This window comes from Ictalurus furcatus, chromosome 24, assembly GCF_023375685.1.
Source record: "Ictalurus furcatus strain D&B chromosome 24, Billie_1.0, whole genome shotgun sequence".
NCBI classification, from domain to species: Eukaryota; Metazoa; Chordata; class Actinopteri; order Siluriformes; family Ictaluridae; genus Ictalurus; species Ictalurus furcatus.
The window spans coordinates 7,909,936-7,926,231 of NC_071278.1; the positions used below are offsets into that span (position 1 = coordinate 7,909,936).

Here is a 16,296-nt window from a genome sequence, read left to right on the forward strand (position 1 = left end):
CGCTCCACAGAACAGAATCCCAAAACTTCAGTGGATTATTTATATGATTCTGAGTGACTTTTCTTGTGCTTTTGGGTCAGTAATGGTGTTCGTCTTGGAGTTCTGGCATGGAAACCTTCTGTGTTTAGTACACACCTTACTGTGCTCACTGAAACCTCAGTCCCTGTTGCCACCAAGTCTTGCTGCAGGTCTTTTGCAGTCACTCGAGGGTTTTTCACAACCTGCTTTCTCAGATATCTGCTTGCAGCCATTGATAGCTTCCTTTTTCTGCCCTGTCCAGGTATTTCATGTATTTTCTGCCCATAGCCAGTTCAGGTATTTTATGTGTTCCAGCTCAAGCACACCTGGTGCAACTAATGAAAACCTTGATTATTTGCATCAGGTCTGCTTGAGACCTGCTTGAGACCTGTTTTGCATATTTGTGCGGTTGAGACAGATTCTATTCAAGGGGTTGAATAATTTTGAAACTGGAGAAATCATTAAAAGTTACATTTTCAGTTGAATTTGGGGAAACCACTTGAAGCATTCGTTGTGTTGAACTATTTTAATTGCTTTTGTTTGATTTGTTCATTGCAAACAGCTGAAAGTCTGTACATTTTGACAATAAAACTGATTTGCAATGGGGATTGAATAATTTTGATTGCAACTGTAGCTCTCTATCTTGTCTATGGTCCAATCAGCTATCTTCAGCAAAATCAACTGACATAAATGCATGCGAAAAACATGTAGCCGAGCTGGATCACCTTACAAAAACGTGAATTTCTAAACTATGGCCAGTTTTATCATATTTAGTCTGCTGAAATACTTTGCTGGATCCATATCCAGACCATCATCCACCAGTTGATGACACCCTGGTCTAGAGCATTCTCTATAGTCATCAGAAATCTATTTTATTTTATTATTTTTTTTTTTTTTAGACTTGCAAAATACCCTGACAGCTGGGCAAGGCCCTATTCCAACCAGGCCTGCCATCATCCCCCATGATGCATGTGAGGGTGGAGTAGCCCTGGAGCATGTAGCCTGCTTCACAGTAGAATGTCACCGTGGAGCCCAATTTGTAGTCACTGCCCAACCTCGTGCTGTTCATCACATTGCCTGGGTCGAAGCATGACTCCCTGAGCTTGGCTTCATGACAGAGGGAAGAGAAGAAAAGGGTTGGGATGAAACTTAGAAAAATAAGAATGTATGATTTTGCATTATACATTCATATATAATGAATGAACTGTATATATCATTCTTCTCATTCACTGTTCATTCTGTACACTTATCATATTGATACTGCCACTGTTATAGATATATTTATTAATTTTCTACCTTTCTATTGTTATTCTTACTATCATGCTGCTGTAACACCGTCGTTTTCCCAAAATGGATTAACAAAAGTTTATTTTATCTTATGTTAATAAGCACAGGAGACCAAGATAGTGTTAATATTGTTTCACTCAAGCAAGCATGGAATTATGCCTTTTTATGCCAGGGGTTGTAAATTTTTGTAGCCAGAAACACCTTTAACTGTAAAATAAATTCCATGGACCAATGGAATTTCCAAGGCACAATTTTTTTAAAACATCATTTAAATATGTACAATAATATTTTAGCTACTTATTACAACCATATAACTTTTTTTTTTCAAGCGACTAGTCAAACAGTTTAATAACAATAAGAACTCATTAATAAGTATAATAAAACATTTCCATTATATCCAAAGAAACTGGCTTTACTTCACAAAGCCCTAATTAAACAATAATGGAAATCTGGCATTAAGTTTTATACTATTTCACTTATCATTTATATCCATGATAAAATGTCTCATCCAAGATAACCCCAATCCTGTCCATCATGACTAATCAAAGCCTTTCTTCTTGCCGAATTAACTTGCAGCACTAGTAAATGTCAGAACCTTTCAGCAGCATACCTTTGTACTCCAGGTGAAAGCCGGCGTAGCTGACAGAACCGTCACTTCGAAAGGCCAGGTACATGGCATTGGAGCTGCTCTCGATCCGCTCAGGAAGCTTGCTGTCCTGGAAGCTGCCGATCAGAGGGCTGTTGCTGTCCATCCCATCATATATGTACAGAAAGTCATAGTTGGGCTCAATGCTGAAGCTGGAGAGGAGATAAGAAGAGAGGAAGGGAGATCAAAGAGCAGTTTTTAATAGCCACTCAGTGTGATCAAAGGACCACATGAGTTACCCCAGCCCACGGACTCAGCATGCGACCTGAGACGGCCTTTCAGAGCAAGACTACAAGAGTGTTGGAAGAAGAAAAAAAATTATTTAGACATCCATAATTCATCCGAAGAAAGTACATTGATTTTTTTTTTTTTGTCATGACACATATATAGTCTGCTTTGAAGACTTTTTGTTGGGTGTTGGTCACATAGGCTTAGAAGTCCTTTCTAACTGAATTTTAGCTACATCAGACCTGGACCTCTGTTCATACAGCCTCTGTAAGTGTGCTGCCATTGACACAGAATCTATAAATACCCAGGGGGTACCTGCGAACAGTCCATTCCCAGACTGAGCTACGGAGAAATAAAAGACCTTCAACCACAATAGAGATAATCTCTAAAGCTTTGCCTTACTCCTGGGTCTCAAAGACAGAGATAAACATTCAAACATTTTTATCTACAGAAAGGTATGATGCTGAGGTGTCCTCTGTCAGCAGAATCATTTGCATGAGATGGATTATGCCTGCATTAGATTTACTCGTTTTCTCTCCATTATGCTGGGAGAGAACGCTAAGTGTACTCGACACACTCCAATGCCTTAAAATCTATCGCTCACAGCTCACTGTGAGATAACAGACACCCAAACATGGGAATTTAGGCCAATTTCTTTTCAGTACATTAAAAATGTCATTAATTTTTAATAACCAGATGTGACGGCAGTTCTTTTTTCCCACCACTGCCTAGCCTCTGGAGCTGTCAATCGGCAAACAATTAGCTTTGTGGTAATTGGATTGGGCAGTAACACAGATAATGCTAATGGTAAAGAGAGATGGCAGGTGTGTAGTGTTGCTAATGTTTGAGGTTATTTTCATTTGGTACTGTTCATTTTCGGCTCTCACTTGTGACATATTTTAAGGAGAATTATGTCACTAATGAACTATGTAATGAAAATGCCTGAGAAGGAATTGATTGAGATCCATTCATTACAAATATATTTGAAATGCTGCTTTACTGCCCAAACTCCAGTGTGATTATGTACTGCTAGAGGACAAAATTCTAATGTGAAACAAGTCTAGTGCACATTCCATGCCAAACCCAGGCAACTGTGCTACCTAGAGGGGTATGATGTGCGTTTATTGTCTAGTTTGTAGCTTGAACATGACTCTAATAATTAACTAAAGCTGTATAAAGACAAAAATTTAATTCAACAAACCAGAGAAACAGCATCTGGATTATATCAGCATGGTGGTCCATCTATATTCATGGAAGATTTTAAGAGACTGATATTTTTGTCAAGAGAGCTTTTATTCTGGGATAATAATCCAATAAGACTCTCTTTTGAGAGGCCTAAAGAACTTATACAGTATATTACTGGTAAGTTAAAATCACTTGTGCAAGCCCTACAATATTACATCTATTTTACACAAACCTCTGTCAGGTTTTCTACTCAATGCGTGTTCTTCAAAAAACAAAACAAAACAAAAAAAAAGGTGATTGGCTTTGCTTTTCACATTAACACAGTGCATCAGTCACATCTGTATTGGTGTTTCAGGACTCCAGCTTTAAATTTCATCAGCACTATCTAAAATCTCACTATGTAAAGCTATAGACACTATTGGCAATGTTATTTAGCCCATATATCACGGAGTACATAAATCAAGGTGGGGGAAAATGTTGGGATCATTATTCACAAAATGAGCAAAGAATTCCAACTGGGTTCATTATCTGCTGTGGACATGAAATGCATTTTAATTCAGCACTTGCCATTACATAATTACTCCACACAGTTTTGGCTGATGAGGAAAGGTAACATATTACTAATTGTATCAAACCCACAAATTTCTCACTTTTCTAACTAAACCATTAATTTTGTAGATCTTTATTTTTTAAAAATCCAGATGAATACTGTGTATTTGTTCACTGGTGTAGCACATTCTGATAACTTGTCTGATACTTTAATGATAGCGACAATGGATCCCTAAACTACTTGCCCTGACAACCCACACTATTAATAGAATACAGAGAAGCGTTCTAAGTTGTCTAACCCTGTAATCGTATAAGCCAGTGACAAAGCAACAGGCAACCATTCATTTTCTATGTTCATGTATGTCAAACACAGAGCAACAAATTACACACTGGAAATACAATAAGCAACATGTGAATAGAAATTCTTTAGATTCTATGCGAATTAGCTATGAGGTGGCAAATACAAATTATTGTCTTCAGTAGGTTTCTTGTACTAGGCCTATTGCATATAGAGTTGCCCAACTTCAACCAATTCTTCACCTTCACTTCAGTTCCTGCCTGTATTTAGTTTTAATTTAATAATGTTTAAAGTTAAAAAATGGACAGACTTATTATTTAAGTCCCCATGAAAGTGCCTTGAAATGCGCAGCGTTATTTGATGTGTTGACGTAATTTCCACTGAAACAGGAAGTCAGTGTGGACATATCGAGTATCTCCTCCCCCTTTTAAAATAACCAATAACATTCAGATTACTGCACAGCCCAGGCTAAGCCATACCTAACAGTTAATGCCTTGGACTAGAGCTCATTTCCTTCTTACAGTTGGAGAACTGAATAAAACGCATGTGTTCGAACAGCCAAAGGCACATTTACGACCCATGCTTGCTGATATGATTTCTCTTTTTCTCATTTATAATGTTGGGGGTGGGACACTTCAAACTCTAGAGAGCATTTGATTGGACAGAATATCTTATGAGAAACTGAAGTGCAGAATGATGTCATCAAAATTGTTGATCCGTATCTGTGGTAGAGAGAGACTGTAAGTTCTAAATGCGAAGTTTGTCATTGTTTTAGAGCGCACTAGCTTATAGATAACTTTAAGGCTAACATATTCATACTAAAATCCACAAAACTTCAATTTTGATTTCATGGGGACTTTAAAACAGTATTACAATATCCAAATGATTTTAAACAAAAATAACAGTGAAATGTATAAATTACTCTGCAGTGTATGTAGAGTTTAGCAACAGTCATTTTTTACAAACAGCTTGGCAGTGAACATCCACAAGCAACACAAGGGAGCGACTTGAGTAACCTGCCACTTGCTAATGGGAAGGCAAGGTAAGTAGAGGCTGCTCCTGGTGAAGAACAGAAGCACAAGAAGATGTATAAGTGTTAGAAATTAAGGACTATCTTGTGACCATAAGAATCTCTTTCAATCACTAGCCAATCGTGGGTGTTGGTGAGCTGATGTATGTGGGAGGGGATAGTTATCTCTTTCCTCTGATCATCTACCCTGTCGTGGGGGAGCTTGGATCCTATCCCAGGGGACTCAAGGCAAAAGGCGGGAGACACCCTGGATGGGGTGCCAATCCATCGCAGGGCACAATCCCACACACACGCACACACTACTAGTAATTTGGAAATGCCAATGCATGTCTTTGGACTGGGGGAGGAAAATGGAGTTCCTGAAAGAAACCATGAAGCATGGGGAGAACATGCAAGCTCTGCGCACATAGAGTGGCAGCAGGAGTCAAACCCCCAACCCTGGAGGTGCGAGGCAAGTGTGCTAACCACTAAGCCATGAACCAATATGAACCAATATGAAACTAAATTATGAAAATATATAAAAAGAAATTTTAAACAAAGTGGGTACTAGCAGATTGGGTCTTTACCTAATGAATGCCAGTGAGAGGACGTAGTCAGAGTTGACGACTATGAGCCAGTCACAGTCTTTGCTGTGAGGGTATGGGTGAGGATAGTTGGGAGATAGGATAAAGCCGGAAGAGTCAGTCAAATTCCCACCACATGGAGCTGTGAAAACACACAGGAAAGGAAATTAACATGGGTATGCACAACATATAAAGATTCTTGTTCATTAATACAGTACTTAAGAGAAGTGTGGAACATGAACATGAAATCTCTCTTGCAATACTGAACCCATACAGCTTTCAAACCCTATATAAATAGAGAGAAAGAGAGAGAGAGAGAGAAATGGGTGTGTGGGCAGGCAACGATAGAAAGAGGCTGATATATTGAGAAGGATAATTAGCTGAAAGCACATGAAAAGAAGAGGCAAAATGCGGCTCCTCCACCTTTTTTTTTTTGCTTTGCCACTGAAGTATTTTGAAATGTAGGAAGCAATCCAAATCTCATAATTTGATATTCATTAATTTTAGCACAATCTTTCATCACTAGGATGATGACAGATGCCTGAATTAATACTTCGGCTCAAGTGCTGATTGACTTTCAGAACTCTTGAGAACCTTTCGATAAAAAATGCTAATTCCCACACTGGAGAATATGGCGATGCAGGCTTTAGAAGCAAATGTAATTTTCAACTGAAAGTATTAAAAGTTATACAATAGGCAGTATGAAGAAAAATAGAAAAAACATGCATCTATTGGGTATGCTATTTTCTGAAGGAAAAAACACACACGTGTGAATAACATCTGCCATAAGCACTTACCTATACAGACTGGTGGGCTGGGTTGCCAGTAGTAGCGATTCTCCACTTGTATGCATGTGATCTTCATCTCACCTTGTAGCTCATATCCTGGGTCACACTGAAAAGTCACAGTGTCCCCAGGCTCCCTTCCATCTCCATTGCGAGTGCCATTCATGGGCACCCCTGGATCCCTGCAGGCCGTAGCAACTGAGCCTGCCAATCACAAGCATAGCCAATTAACACATTCAGCTGACTGTGCTAAAATTGGCCAATATGAACTGTCAATCAAGACAAACCAACAGACACCAGAAGAAACTAAAACTGTCAGTTAGGACATGGAAACACTAATCACATCTGTCACTTTAAGAAGATGAAGCCTGTTAATAATATGTCAGTACAGAGGAATTAAAACCCAACCAAGACCTGCTATATTAAACTTGTCAATCAAAAACAAACACCTGCAAAACTATTGAAGTGATGGGACTTACTGGAAAATTCAATAGCAAAGCCAGACTTGCTGATATAGAAGTCAGTCTCAAACTGGATGGTCACCATGTTAAGGGTGCTGTGGATGCCCTCTGGTAGGAGAGAGCCACTTAATTCCCTCAGAGACATCTCATTCTCCAGAGGGCCGTCCCATACTTTCAGGATGTCATGGGAAGCCTCTGTATCAAACGCCAGGAACTGCAGACTGCCAAAGAGTTAAATACAATACCATTTAGTTACCACTTGAATATAAACTTTGTGATTTGAGCTAAAAAATCAACAGTATAATTATACACCCTGACATTTACAGGTTTTAAATAGGGGATGGGGGAGGGGGGATTGTAGATGATTTTCCAGGTTTTGTAGAGGAAAAAGGTCACCCTTGCAAAGTTTATTTTGTAGTCATTGGTAAACAATTTAAGTACAAAATAAAATGTTAGGAACGCAATGGTGTCGGAATGGTGTGATGTAGCCTGCCAGAAATTATAGAGCTGTGTCTCACCCAAAAAGTTTATTATTTCCAAATAACAGCATGTCAGAACGTGTTTTATTCCATTTATACGACAGCAATTTGCCAACAATTACATTTTTCTTTAATTACAGATGAATGACACATTTTGCTTCTGAACCACTTAAAGTCTTTCCCTCACCAGACGCTTATTTTCTCTCTCTTGAAGTTAAGAGAAATAAAAATGCTTATAAAAAAAAGCTTATAATGTTACTGAGAAGCTCAAACTCCTGGAAACTTCCATAAATGTTAAAAAACATCTTCTTACAGAAAACTTCACCATATAAATTTTTATACAGTTTTTCTAGTTAAACAACAAGTTTCCTTAATCTCTTACATTACATAGAGGGTCCAACATACAAGTCAAAGTGAATAGGCTGTTACCAATATAGTATTAGAACCAGTGCATTAACGTGAGATAAATGGCACTACTGTCACTACTGCTGTTAAAGACAGTTAATCAACATCTGACCAATAAGATTTAAATTAGAAAACCTGTTCTAATACTTTTTTTCTCCCCTAACGGTATTGGCTTGTGAAGCTTCCCATGTTCCAGTGTCACCATAGAATAAAGGGAAACATTAATGCTCAGTGTTTCAGATGTCAGACTACTGACGGGAAGGTCGTGAGTTCAAATCCCAGCATTGCCCTTAACCCTCATATGCTCAGCTGTATAAATGAGATAAATGTAAGTTGCTCTGGATAAGAGAGTCTGCCAAATGCCATAAATGTAAATTTTATTTGTGGTTCACAACGTGTGAAATTACATAGCATTTCTACTACTTTAGTCCATCTTCAGACATTTTATGAAAAACATCTTATAAAAGTAAAAAAAATCTGAATGTGCTGCCCTTGTGTCTGTGCCACTATAACTATTGTGTTTAAAGAAATTTTCAACAAATTATGTGAAAAACATTTTACTGCAAACACTAATTTTGTATTTCGAAATTGCACAGCACTTAATATAAAAAGCTAACGATTTCAGCAGATGAAATCAAAATTCTGCACACTGACCAGACCCAAATGAAGCGCCCTCACATTATTTCATCACTAACATTGAGCTCCAGAGTGCAATAAATGTGCGATAAAGCAGCGGTGCCTATGCTGCGGCTCTTAATAATAATTCTGCAAATCAGTCTGTATGAGAATGTGAGGATAGATGAAAAAGTAATGAATAAATATCTGATTTCAGAAAGGCTTTTGCTGCCATGTACAAATTATCTTGCTTTCAAGGTTGCTGTGCTTTTAACCTCATGCAGCTGTAATAGCTAAATCTATAAACTGCATTTTGACTTAATGACTTGAGCCAGTTGAGATTTGCGAGGCAGGCATCAACTCCCTTGATGTCTGCTTGTCTCCATATAGATGAGATATTGATGTTCATCTCTGCCATGTAAGTAGCATATAAATAGTGCACTCGTTTCAGACTACAGCCACATATATACAGTTTGGAATCTACTGGGGTTAGTAAGGTATTGATTTTGGAGGTGTTGAGTGGTGGAGCGTTTCTGAACATGTGTGAGGAAGTCCTGAGTGGCACCTGACGATGTTGCCTGAATCGACCTCGATGACCCAAGTGCAGCGCAAGTTGTTGTCGTAAGGGAACGGGTAACCAGGGGACAGGATACGGCCTGATGACTCGCCTTTAAAACGTCCTCCGCATTCGGCTGGAGGAAGAAGAAGAAACAGAAAGGAGAAGTTCACAGGAGGGAAATAAAAGACAAGTTGTAGAATCCAAAAGCTGGCTGAATCTAACAATATATCTATCAGAACCCCTTGAAAGGACCTGTAGACTTCAGTTAACACTGTAGGCCACTGACTGCCTTTTCCTCCCCCATTGTTTTATATATATATATATATATATATATTTCTCAGCATGCCACTGGCCAGCTCATGTCAGGGAGATACAGTGCTTCCTGTTCTAGACATCCGCATCTTTGACTTAGACAGATGAGCTAAACACCCACCTTGATTCATATTTACATTTATATTCTCATAAGCAGTTCAGCAGTTAATAACTAACTTCAGTTGTTGGCTCACCCCTCCGCCACCTGTTATTCTTCCTCCTTGCACTCTGTCTCGCACTCACTGTGCACGTTTCTAGTTGGGAGCCTTTGTGAAGGTGGGCATCGTTTGCTAATGGAGCCCACATCAGCATTTTCTTTCAACCCACCTCATTTGCATAAGCCATCTACATGACAAACAATGGACGCACAGTTCAATGAAGCCTGAATAACAGGGTTCAGTACGGGACTTGATTAATCTGAACATTAGAGTGTTTTTTAGACAAGTGCACTAAAGGAGCCTCCTCCAAAGCAACACTGAGCCGCACTCATGGCTTATCATGGCAGCTGCTCAATCACATGTCTGTAGCACTCCGTCTGCACTGACTGGCCACTCAGTGGCATCAGAAATAAACTGGTGCAGCTCAGTTTGAATCCCAGACAATCCCACATTTACCCAACTCAATTATCAGTGTGGCAGATTTGTGCTGTATCAATGAGTATCATTGATACAAGAGTATCAAGAGTATCAATGCTGACTAGACTATGGATATTTTACAATCTCAGTTCTTAACTTCTTAATTGCCTTAAATTCTTTCTTTCCATAAATATTATTTTGAGAAAGAGAAAGCAATTTAGATCTACACTCATTGCATCATCCACACCTCAGACTGGGTGAGGTTGAAAAAAAAAAGATTAAATATTTTATCTGCAATAAAAAAGAAGAGTAATGGGGAGAATAATGATAAGCCGTCATGGTGAAAATAAAACAGCCCTCACATTATTGAGCATCTATTATTAATGCTGGTAGATCTGTCTGAAAAATATTAGTCTGAAAACTTCAAGGTAGGAACACTGTCCATCATTTATATGCAAGGAAGAACAAACATTACCCCTGGGTGTGTCTTATTTTAACAGAAAGTTAAGACAGAGTCAGCCAGACAAGAGTCTATATGCTCTCATGACCTAGAGATTCAGATGACAGCTTTGCGATTAATTTTTCCTCAAAATCTATCACTGAGCACATCTGATCTTAGGTCTGTGGACATCCTAATGTTTGGCTCTTCAGAGGCCAATAGTGTCTAATTACCATCCATCAAAATGTACATGAATAACTGTGCACAACCCTTATGTGCCTGCATAACTCATTTGGGGCTCTAAGATTAGCGCCGATGTTGAATTCGCCAAGTGACATTGTCAACATGTGGAAGGGTTAAATATATCAAGGTTCTGTAATTCCATAAATGCTGGCCATTTTTATATTCACACAGTCATTAATGATGGAGAGATGACTTTTATGTGACATGGTTGAGGATCAAGTTCATTCCACTTTCCATAAGTTTACCTATCATTTCTGTGAGTCATTACTGTGTGGAACCATCTTACCTATACATGATGGCAGAGGGTTGTCCCAGGCACGTCTCTCCCCTGTCATGCACTTGAGTATGCTGCTGCCATGCAGTGTGTAGCCTGGGTCACACTTGTAGGTGATGGTGCTGCCAGAGAAGTGGCCCTGGTCATTTACCTTGAAGCCAAACTGGGGCACGCCAGGATCCTCACAGTGTGACAGCTCAAAGCCTGAAACACATACAGATTACAATGCATGGAAGTACTTGTTGACAAAGACAGTAAAATTTATAGCTAAATGAGTTGGAAAATACAGCACTGCTCTTAATTTAATTAACACTCACTACGGTGTTGAAATGTGAGTGGATACACTGGCCTGCTACATGCCACACTATTACAATGCCACCTGACATGTGGTAATATTTTGAATAGTTAGAGGACCAGAGTCTATGCCACTTTCAAACAACTTCCATTTTAGGTAACAACACCAACTCATAATATCATTTGGAAATATGTCGCCATTCCTACCTCCTATTTTTAATTCATAAGCTGTACCCTTAAGTAGCCCTCTTCAATTCCACAGCCATGTTACTTTTGGGAAAACAGTCAACCTACATCAAACTAAATGTATCACAAGCCTGTGAATGTTGTAGTGGATGTGTCACTTTTTATCATAGTCAAGATAGTTTTATGAATTCATGATCTCAAGCTAAGATGCTGATGAGTTCATATGCTACAGCCAAAATAACAAAGCAGTTATATTTTTGTTTAAGGCCATCATTACAGAGTAAACACTTATTTACTGTGTGTTCAGATAACGGTTTAACATAGTCTTTAGCTACATCCGAAAATGAACAATTCTTTATTTGAATGTTTAGTCACTATGACTAAGGCTTTAACCCTTCTGTTATGTTTGGGTCTAAATGAAGCCCATTTTGAAGTCTTACTATAAGTGGAGCAATATTAGATGACTAAATGACTACTAAACTTTACCACTATGATCTTTATTGACTCAATACATACGTATATACTGTAGATAACAGAAATTAGAGATTATATTCAATTTGCCCTGAGGGAAACAAGGAAAACTAAAAATGAAAATGAGTGGACTGGTAAACTGAGGAAAAAAGATGCCACCAATTGGGATCCCAAACACACAATGCTCTGTTTCTATCATGAATGTTTAGGCTGTGCTTATTGTGTACAATGGTGATAAGATAAAATGTGTACAGTAAAACCCCCATACCCGTTAAGTGAAACCACATTTGACAGCGATCTGAAAAAATTAAACAGAAAATTCCAGAAATACAATAAACATTAATCATTTAAATTGTGCGCCGTTATGAGTAACAGGATTGAAATCTTGTGCGGTGCCTCCAGGAATGATAATCATCTCTTTGTCCAGAAGAGAAGAAGAAGAAAAGTGAGTACAGTACAGTAAATATTTTAGAGAGAGAGAGCACATTCACATACCTTTTATTATTATTATTGTTCTATTTTATTATTAGTTATTGTTGTTAATGTCTTCTTGTGCCTAATAATAATAACTTAAACTTTACCATAGGTATGTACAGTATATAGTTTTCGCTACTATCCGGTTTCAGGCATCCGCTGGTGGGCTTCGAACCAACCCCACTCAGATACAGGAGATACACTCCTACTGTATTTTAAACAAATTCTACATTGGTATTACTGTAAAATCTGAAGAGATGACATGGGGAATGGGATAAACTTTGATAAATAAACTCTAGATTGTTCTATGTAGAGCTCTACAACAGTGTGTTTCAGATTATAAACTAGATCCTAAGATCTACTCTTCCAAGAATGTAGTGAACAAAATATAATGACTAACTAGATTAAGTTAGTATTAAATGCTGAATATTTTGACCTGACTTCTTATTGTCCAAGCCCTGCAGTTCACTATGGGTAGGATATTTTCCTCCTTATGTATTTATTTTACATATACTCATATGTAATACTGTTGATAAACATATCATTCTGTTTAACACCACAGCAGGAAAGGTTAAATCTCGAGTTATTCTAATTACACCAAAAGGTATGACGTAATCTATATCAGTGTATAAAACATGCAAGTCTGCCTTCATTCAGCTGATGTTATAACGATCAGTGAAATCTGGTGGCACGTTATCTGTGTGACGTCAGAGCTCAAGAGGTCTGTCATTAGTGTAATCGTTATAGAAGACAATTTGTGTTAAGATCTCACTGTGTTGTGCGGGCAGAGCCAATCGCTCACTAAGCAGGCAGCACAATTAAGATTAAGTGCTTGGTTAATGGAGCTGCAGCATCTAGAACAGTGTAGGCCCACTTGCTGTGTAACACTTCCTATTAACTTCCATAATCATTACTCTTATCACACTCTCACTGCACAAAAGGCAGAAAAAAAATCGAAGCATGGGCATTTGTGCTGCATGTTTGACAAACCAAATAATAACACAATTCTGCTAACAATTCTTATTTACTGATACCTTGAAGGTTTTCTCACTCGGCGCAAATCACTGCTCTGTGACATGCAGTTGCTGTGTCATATGACAAGAAGCTATGCAGAGATCAGTTAACTGACTCGACATAATAATGAACCCTTACTGCATGTAAGGTCCTAGATAGCCTATCTTTATTTTAAAAGTATGCTGCATGTGGACTGTGACAGCTCTGTGCTTCGAGCAATGAGGAGAAGCAGTCCAAATAACCACATTTTGCCCAGCAGGCTTGATTACAAGTTGATCACAGTCCATTGTCTAACAGTACTTTCCTAGCAGCACAAAAGACCTGACTACATAAACGAAGCCATTTTAATTCATTTTCCTTCACTCCCCTGTCTTCATTTGCTGGCTAAATTACAGCGTCTGGGCACACTGTGGCGGCCTCACCTTCTCATGGCTCTATCTGACCTTTATTATGCACTCAAATGGCTAATCCTGCAGGTGGAATGGAATTGCAGACAGACAGGGATTTAGTTGATTTTAAACAAGATAGCCTACCAGCAGGTTAATGCATTCTCCCTCACTGCAACTAAAACCCTGCTGAATTCCATGGACACAATAGTATTAGCGAAGTGTGAACTGGACACTTGCTCAGCTGCCTTTGAAAAGGCGAAGACAAGGTCAGTGAAGAGGGAAGTTTATTTCTCACGTCCACTCATTCATAATCCCTCTGAGCTAGCTAAATCTTTATGTGTTTCAAGTGTCCCCTTCTTTTCTGTAACTTCCCAGTGTGGGCTATTGTATTTGCTACAAGTTGTTCTTCAATAAAGGTCAAATAGCAGCATAGTAGTGTGGGTTAAAGAGTTTTTCCTTTTCCTTTCAACGCCAAGATACAAGCTTTATTTCAAACGTTTCTCTGCAGTTCATATGTAACTCACTTCTGTGTACCTTCTCATGTTACACTCCTGCCAACCCAGAAGAGGAATAATATTCGTGCTGCAGGGGGTGGAGTATATTTTTGATATAGTTATTTCACAAATCACTTATTTAAGGTAGAAACTGGAGTGTGCATATATCCAGGGGTATTCCATAACTACCAGGTGCTCGGGGCAAAGCTGCCACTTGTCTGTTTAAATGAAGATTTACAAAATATTTACAATAGACAAGCAGAAGCTCCCCCCACCTCCCCCAAGTGTAAGGTGGTTACAGGAAAAACCCTTAGTATAGATTCTTCAAATCCCAAGAGAGATTTTCTATGGGATTCAAGTCAGGTGACTGTGATGACCCTGTAGAATCTTCCAGGACTACTTCTGCAACCAAGCCTTGGTGGAATTTGAGGTATGCTTGGGATCAATGTCTTGTTGGAAGATCCAATGATGCCCAAGTTTCAGCTTCCTCACAGACGGCATGAAGTTTTCACACAGGATTTCCTGATACGTCAATGAATCCATCTTGCCTTCCACGCACTGCAGGTTTCCAGCGCCAGAGGATACAAAGCAGCCCCAGAGCATCACCGAGCCACCACCATGCTCGACTGTGAACGGAGTGTTCTTTCTTCATTCTTCTTCCTCCAGACATACCGCTGATCCATCGTGCCGAAAAGTTCCATTTTTGTTTTGTTTCATTGCTCCACAGAACAGAATCCCAAAACTTCTGTGGCTTATTTATATGATTTTGAGCCGAGTTTTCTTGTGCTTTTGGGTCAGTAATGGTGTACGTCTTGGAGTTCTGGCATGGAAACCTTCTGTGTTTAGTATGCACCTTACTGTGCTCACTAAAACCTCAGTGCCTGTTGCCACCAAGTCTTGCTGCAGGTCTTTTGCAGTCACTCGAGTTTTTCACAACCTGCCTTCTCAGAAGTCTGCTTGCAGCTGTTGATAGCTTCCTTTTTCTGCCCCGTCCAGGTATTTCATATATTTTCTGTATTTTATATTCAGCCGGTTGAATAATTTTGAAACTGGAGAAGTCATTATAAGTCATGGTTTCAGTTGAATTTGGGGAAAGCACTTGAAGCATTCGTTGTATTGAACTATTTCAATTGCTTTTGTTTGATTTGTTCATCGCAAACAGCTGAAAGTCTGTACATTTTGACAATAAATCTGATTTGCAATGGGGGTTGAATAATTTTAATTGCAACTGTATATATACACTCACTGTATATACACTACAGCTTTTACTGGGACGGGCTTGACAGCGTTGTTTGAACGTGTCTGTACTGACCGGTGCAGGAGGACAAACAGTGTTTTTAATGACTTCTAATTATCATTACCATAAAATGATTTGTAAATATATCTGACACATCATTGTAGGCTTATTTAATCTTTTTTTGGTAATTTTTTTTTCTTTTGTATGAAAACGGCCAAAGATTACTAACATGACCTGAGAAAGGGGGTGGAAATTAATATTGGAGAGTTTATAATTCCTATGCAACTGTTAATCATTTCAGATTCATATCAGTCCGTACAGGATTTCGCAGTTTTTTGTGATTGTTGTGGCCAAAAACGCTTGATTTTCCTGACTTAAAAAAAAGAAAGTTTTTTGCTTATTTGTGGAAAACAGCTTGAATTGGCGAAATTGCATTTGCACGGAATTGTTTTGCACGGTCTTCCACAGTGATGTTTGTTGGTAAATGAGACCTTTTAGCTGTACTCATGTTTGACACACGTGAATCAGCGGCTTTGACTGAATGTGCTAAGACAAAGGGTGATCGAGCCTTTTCTGTGGTTGGTCCCAATTTTGGAACAGTCTCCCTTTTCACGTGAGGTCCGCTCCATCTTTAGATATTTTTTAATCTTCTCTTTAACTTATTTGTATTACTTGTGTTATAATGTTATTTAATGTAATGCATTTTAATGTTGTGCACAGCACTTTTGATTAACTGCTGTTGTCTTTATGTGCTTTATAAATACATTTGACTTGACTTATTGGGGG

At 38.7% G+C, this 16,296-nt stretch overlaps 1 protein-coding gene across 1 annotated transcript in view; it reads right to left on the reverse strand.

Moving 5' to 3' along the window:
• The window catches only part of csmd3b (CUB and Sushi multiple domains 3b), a 321,277-nt gene that overhangs the window by 146,162 nt on the left and 158,819 nt on the right, over positions 1–16,296 (reverse strand). The window contains exons 20-26 of the mRNA XM_053613516.1: positions 10,964–11,155; positions 9,115–9,241; positions 7,069–7,271; positions 6,602–6,793; positions 5,808–5,946; positions 1,916–2,103; positions 931–1,125 (exon numbers count right to left, since the gene is read on the reverse strand). Coding sequence (XP_053469491.1) covers positions 931–1,125; positions 1,916–2,103; positions 5,808–5,946; positions 6,602–6,793; positions 7,069–7,271; positions 9,115–9,241; positions 10,964–11,155 — 1,236 coding nt within the window. The remainder of the gene's footprint in view (positions 1–930; positions 1,126–1,915; positions 2,104–5,807; positions 5,947–6,601; positions 6,794–7,068; positions 7,272–9,114; positions 9,242–10,963; positions 11,156–16,296) is intronic.